General features: G+C 38.1%; 1 protein-coding gene across 20 annotated transcripts in view; it reads left to right on the forward strand.

The window, feature by feature from the left end:
* Positions 1-6584, forward strand: part of NCOR1 (nuclear receptor corepressor 1) — a 152794-nt gene that overhangs the window by 108188 nt on the left and 38022 nt on the right. For 12 of the 20 annotated variants that reach the window (XM_025863922.2, XM_073881764.1, XM_025863928.2 and 9 more), the window contains 2 exons: positions 3128-3301; positions 4052-4212. In XM_025863922.2, coding sequence (XP_025719707.1) covers positions 3128-3301; positions 4052-4212 — 335 coding nt within the window. The remainder of the gene's footprint in view (positions 1-3127; positions 3302-4051; positions 4213-6584) is intronic. The other 8 variants (XM_025863929.2, XM_073881766.1, XM_073881768.1 and 5 more) reach the window with 1 other exon arrangement.

Here is a 6584-nt window from a genome sequence, read left to right on the forward strand (position 1 = left end):
ATGAGGAGGGAGCCCGACGTGGGGCTCGATCCCAGGACCCTGGGACCATGGCCTGAGCTGAAGGCAGCGGTTTAACCAACTGAGCCACCCAGGCGCCCCTTATAATGCAGTGGTTTTAAAACCATACTGTAATTATATTTTTTATTAATGTGATACTGAGGTGTTTATTAATATGACATCAGTTTGGTTCAAGGTGACTCCAGAAACTGGGGTGGTTGATTACATTTTATCTCAAGGGTAAGTTCTGTTTTAGCTCATCTAGTATGTGTAGTTATTTAACGAAGTGCCTGAAGACTCTCCTGAATTTATAGCTAGTTCAGTATAAAGGATAATTTCCCTTATACTTACACATCTCCCTTGTATAATCATATACTTACCATTAAATTGCTTGTATGCAGAATGTTTGATACAAATGTTTTCAATGCATTGCCATAGAATGTTAAATATAGTGAGAATGTGGATTTACCTATAAACTGTCACTAAACTGGTACAGTTTGCTTGAATTAGGACCATGGTTTTGACTTTTCCCTTCATGGTCTCATTTAGAAAGTAATAGGCAGCATGTGTTTGATTGTATTCATCATAATGTTAGTGGCAGAAATAATTATTGTAGGTGTACCCTTTTTAAGTGGTGTAAGCCTTTACATCTGTAGAAACACTTGGGAAAAACCTGAGAGAACAGTTGTTTTCACTTTCCAGGAGCATTTACACAAGGTAACCCCTACTTCAGCGTGAATCCTTTTTTTCTGGAGTGAGGAAACTCAAACGCACACATGTAGAGAGTTAGAATTGAACTTGCAATGCAGGTTTAACAGAATCAGTTCAGTCCATTTAAGAGTTAATGCTTCTCTGCAACTGAATCTAGTCTGTTTATTTTGTTGTTTATTTTTTCAGCTCTGAGTACATGAAGACTTAAATACCTGTATTTAGAACCATCTAAATTTCCGCTTTTTCTTTAACACTACCTTGACAAGATAGTTTCCACGTTATTAGAAACTTACTGGAAATGGTAAAACAGTCACACAGAATTTATAATAATAGCTTTACCATGTTAAATTCTCTAGAAAGGAAGACATGATTTTCTTTTGGTTTATTTTATAAATCTGCACAGTGTTGGGACATTTAATCTAATTCATTATATCAGTGTGTCTAAGGAGGGAAGAGTACCATCATCTTGATGGATACCCCACAGGCATCTGAAATTCAACGCCCAGTGCTTTAGCGAGACATTATTGCCACGTGGTTTCGAGCTCAGAGTCAGGCTTACACTGCTGGTAGCATGACCTTGGCTGGGCACTGTGGTGTGATTCTTTTGAGGTTCAGTTTCCTCATCTATGAAATGGTGTTAATCATCCCACGGGGCATGAGGGCTCAGTGAGATAATTCATGTGATTCACAGTGCTCTGCACAGAGTACATCATATTAGCTGGTATTACTAGAATTGTTTCTGGTTTTTAAAAATACCTTAGTAAGCTGGAGAACATTTATGCCTTGTGCTAATGAATCTTTACCCAATTATAAACCTTCCACTTAATAGTGAGATGCTAGAGACCTTCTCTCGGGATGGAAACTGTCAGGTGCCAGCTATTACTTACTGTTGTGCAGTAAAGAAAAAGAGAAACAAAAATAGAAGTAGCTTTTTGAAGGGAGAACATAAATCATTGTTCACAGGAGAAGATTATCCACCTAGAAAGCCTACAAGAACCAACTGAAAAGTGATTAGAACAAAAAGGAAAGTTCAAGTTTCTTAGAAAAAAAAAAAGGGTCTACAGAAATCGCCATCTTTCTTTCCTATAGATCTGCAGTAATCATTTATACAAGTAAACTCATGCATATGAAAAAGATGGCTTTCCTAGCCACAAAATGTAAAATACCTACAAATAATTTTTAACAAGGAATTTATAAATAAGACCTATACGAAAAAGTCTAGGTTCCTCGGTTAGAAAGCTCATTATTATAGAGCATCAGGTGTCTTGTATTCATAAATTTAATGCAAGTCTAATGAAAATTGCAGTGACATCTTGTTTGGAGAATGATTTTAAATTTTGATTTATCTGGAAGAATAAATGGGTAAGACTAGGTAAGCAAAAGAATAAGAAAATGAATGGGAATTTGCTCTGTCAGACATTAAAATAGCCCACATTTAAGTGGTTTGGGTTACAGATGATTTTCCTTTTCCTCTTTGTGCTTCTCTGATTTTCCAAAATTACAATGTCAATTTCATTTTAAAAAGGAAAAAAATTATATAATATATATAATTATATGTATTTTTAAGTCTTAATGTGACTGCATATCTGATATGCCCTTTAAATAAGTTTTTTTATACTTTATGTGGAGGTAAATTATATGGAGTCTTTTTTTTTTTTCAAGATTTTATTTCTTTCTTTGACAGAGAGATACACAGCGAGAGAGGGAACACAGGCAGGGGGAGTGGTAGAGGGAGAAGCAGGCTTGCCCCTGAGCAGGAAGCCCGATGTGGGGCTCCATCCCAGCACCCTGGGATCTCATGACCTGAGCTGAAGGCAGACGCTTAATGACTGGCCACCCAGGTGCCCCTGGAGTAATTTTTATTAGCATTCTGGTAGTAAAATTCATAGTTTTATAAGCTTGTGTAGGTTTTTTTTTTGGATTAGTTTGATCTGCGTCTTCTAAGAAAGGCTTCTTCCATTTCTTAATTATGTTTATTTCTCTGAAAATTAAGTGGTGTGTTTCAACAGGCTAAATATAAGGGTTGAAATTCTCAGAGATATGACTGATTCAAGCAAGACTTGCATTTTCCAAATGGCTGGATAATCTGATGTTTGCCTCTTGTGATCTTTATTGCATGTGAAAACACTTGATTTTCCTAAGAAGGAAGAGATGTCCTTTTTCCTTTAAAGGGAAACATCATAATTGAAGTTTTGAGGGTTTTATTAGGTCATAGTGATGGTGCATACACAGAAGATTTAGATGTATAGGGTTTTTAAACCTCTCTGTGGGTGGACTCCCCTCCCCCTACAGGAATTTTAGATTTTAATATTAGTATATATAGTCGGATCTGCCCCTGGATGGTGTGGGCTTGGTCCTTTCGCACTTACTATTTTAATTTGGGGTTCTTCCCTCATTTTGATAACTTTAACTTTCATAGGAAAATCAGTCGCCTATATGCCTTATGCTGAGGTCAAACGTGCTCTAGAACAGGAAGCACAGATGCACAGTCCCGCAGCAAGGTCAGCCTCACCGTGTAGGCTCTCTCCGAGAGAAGTCAGTAAAGCCGCTCCACAGCCTGATATGAGTGCAGCCCGCTATAGTGTCCCGCCAGGTAAATACTGTTCCTCCGTGCGGTGGCTGCTGGCCATCTCCCTACAGATGCTAGGCTCAGGTGGTTTGAGCTCGTGAACAAACTGCCTTTCCCAGACGTGTCCTTCCTGTTTCAGAATTATTTTCTTGTTTCTGTGCATCCCATCGTCTGTTGTATTCAGTTGAGCTTTACTGGGCCACTGGGAAATTCGTGTTCACACATGTATACTGTGACACTGACTGGCTTTTAAGGGTATATGTATGTACTTTGAAAAAATCTTTAGGTCCCCGCCCCGACCACAAGAAATTCAAGTCTGTGAGAGCCAGGATCAGTAAACGTTTCTCCAAGTAGGCCAGATGTAGAGAGGGTGTCCAGCTGGTGGTCGGCCATGTCTGTGCGTTCTACAGAGTTGGAGTATCAGCTGCTCCTAAGAAGCCGGTCCAAAGAGTGATGGAGAGAGAGAAAAGGTTGTGAAAGATTGTCCTTTGCCTATGCTGAGCAGAGATAGTTTGAAATGAACATCAGCTTAAAAGCTCTGGCTTCACAGGGAGTTGAATATTTCAGCCTCACAAATACCACGTGTGACCCGAATATGTATATGGATTTAATTCAAGTGAAAGAGAAATTCAAAATAGAAATATTCCTCCTCAGCCTCATCTTGCACTTAAAATTCAGTGTGTGATATGAAAATTTGGGAATGACTGAGATAGGTAGAGTGTTGCAAGCTATGAAATTGTCGATTTTAAATCATTTTTCCCCTCCCCTTCAAAGTCCTGCAGCCTGCTCCGCATCAAGTGATAACTAATCTCCCTGAAGCGGTTCGGCTTCCGACAACTCGACCCACCAGGCCACCTCCTCCTCTCATCCCATCATCCAAAACCACAGTGGCTTCAGAAAAACCATCTTTCATCCTGGGAGGCTCCATCTCACAGGTAAAATGTCTTCCCTGCCCAGGAAATTTCTGTTGAGTATTGCTTTGGTAAAAGTTCTCCCTTTTCTGTCCCTAATTTGTCAGCATCTTAATAAATTCAAGTTTGTCTGTATGTGAAGAGACGGTGACCAGAAAATATGGCAGTCATTGTACTCTGTGCCACACACACGAAGTTTGTGTGAGTTGGGTACCCAAAGTGAGTGGCCGTGGCACACCGTCTGGTTTGACTTAGGAAAGGCACTTTTGTGCCCTGAGGTTTAGGGTAGCGAAGATGGAAGAGGAATCTTTTCAAGTACCAAAATACGTGTGGACTATTTTGAAGGCTCTAAATATTAAATTGTACATGATTGAGAAGCCCCAGTTCATTCTGACTTTGGCCACTATATCTCCCCCCCCCGGTGCATTATTATATACATACATCTATCTATATATATTTTAATATGGCCTTATCTTAATGGTTGAAAAGTTTTGACCAATGTGCACGATCAGCAGCGACCATTCTCCTGTCAGGTTATAGAACCGTTTCATCAGCTCCGAAGATTTTCTTAGCCCCTTCTGCCTGAAGCAACCACTGGTTTGCTTCCTATTAGCACAGATTCGTTTTGCCTTTTCTAGAACTTCATGTAAATGAACTCATACAGTGTGTACTCTTCTGTGTCTGTCTTCTTTAACTTAACATAATGGTTTTAGGGATTCATCCAGGGTTTTGTGTAACCGTATTTCCTTCTTTTTTATTGATGAATAATACTATGCTGTACGAACACATACCAGTTTGTTTATCTGTTTTCTCTTTAATGGAAGCCTGAGCTATTTCTAGTTTTTGGCTGTGGTGAATAAAGCTGATATGAACATTCTTGTACTGGCTCTTTATAGACATTTGTTTTCATTTCTCTTGTGTAATCAATCCCCTGAGGGAGGAATTGCTAGATGTATGTGTGTTTTACTTTATAATTTCCCAGAGTGGGTCTACTGCTACCCGTGATGTGTAAGCCTTCATGTTGCTTCATCTGCTCTTGGCCATCTTTTTTATTTTAGTCATATTTCACTGTGGCATTTAGTTTGCATTTCCCTGGCAGCAAATGATGCTGAGCACTTTTTTGTATGCTTAGTGGTCATTTATACCACTGATTGCGAAGTAACTGTCTTATTATCTGTTTTTATTGGGGTTTTTTTGGTTAGTAGATTGTAGAAGTTCTTTATTATGGATGAAAGGTCTCTGTTATATATTAAAATATTTTCTCTTTTTTGTGGCTTGTGTGTTTTGTTACTGCTGTGTTATGATGAGCAGAAATTTTAAATTTTGATGAAGTCCTTAAACAAATTTTTTTTTCTCCTATGGTTAATTCTTTTTCTCTAAGAAATCTTTGTTTCATGCTTGTGGAAATATTCTTGCTTTTTCTTCTGAAAGCTTTATAGTTTGGGCTTTTACATTTAGGTCTGTGATCCACATGAAATTAATTTTTATGTGCAACGTGAGGTCAGGATCAGCATTCATTTTTCCTTTTGGATTTGCAGTTCCAGGAACACCGGTTAAAAAGTCTTTTCTTTCTCTGATTTGATCACTTTAGTGCCTTTGTCAGAAATGATTTGGCTCTATGTTTGGTCTATTTCTGGACTTTCTCTTCTGTTCAGTTGATCTACTTGCCCATACTTTTATCACCACCACAGTTGTGATTATTGTAGCTTTATGGTAAGTCTTGAAATCATGTGGTAGGGGTCCTGTAAGGGCTTTTATTTTTCAAGATTGCTTTGGCTCTTCTATGACTTTGGCATTTCCATATAAATTGTAAATGTCAGTTTCTAACAAAAATTCTCCTGGGATTATGGTAAAGGATTGCATTAAATTTATAGATTATTTTGGGTTAGAAATGAAGATCTTAAGAATGTTGAATCTTCCGGGCGCCTGGGTGGCTCAGTGGTTAAGCATCTACCTTCGGCTTAGGTCGTGGTCCAGGAGTCCTGGGATTGAGTCCCGCATCGGGCTCCCTCCTCACTGGGGAGCCTACTTCTCCCTCCTCCACTCCCCCTGCTTGTACTCCCTGTCAAATAAATAAATAAAATCTTAAAAAAAAAGAATGTTGAGTCTTCTAATCCATGAACATGTTTATATTTCCATTAATTTAGGTCTTTAATTTCTCAACAGTATTTCATAGTTTTCACTGTAGAGGTTTTATTAGATTTATTTTCAGTTAATTTGATGATTTGTAATGTATTTTATGTTTTTGTAAATATTTTTTCATTTTCCAGCTCTACAGGTATATAGAAAAAGTTGACTTTTTTTTTAATCTTTATCTCCTGCAACATTACTTATTTGCTTCTTATTTGTTTTGTTGGGTTTTTTTTTGGAGGGAGAGTAAATTTCTTAGGATTTTC

This window comes from Callorhinus ursinus, unplaced genomic scaffold, assembly GCF_003265705.2.
Source record: "Callorhinus ursinus isolate GAN/ISIS: 27379988/994484 unplaced genomic scaffold, GSC_fseal_2.0 scaffold43, whole genome shotgun sequence".
Taxonomy (NCBI): domain Eukaryota; kingdom Metazoa; phylum Chordata; class Mammalia; order Carnivora; family Otariidae; genus Callorhinus; species Callorhinus ursinus.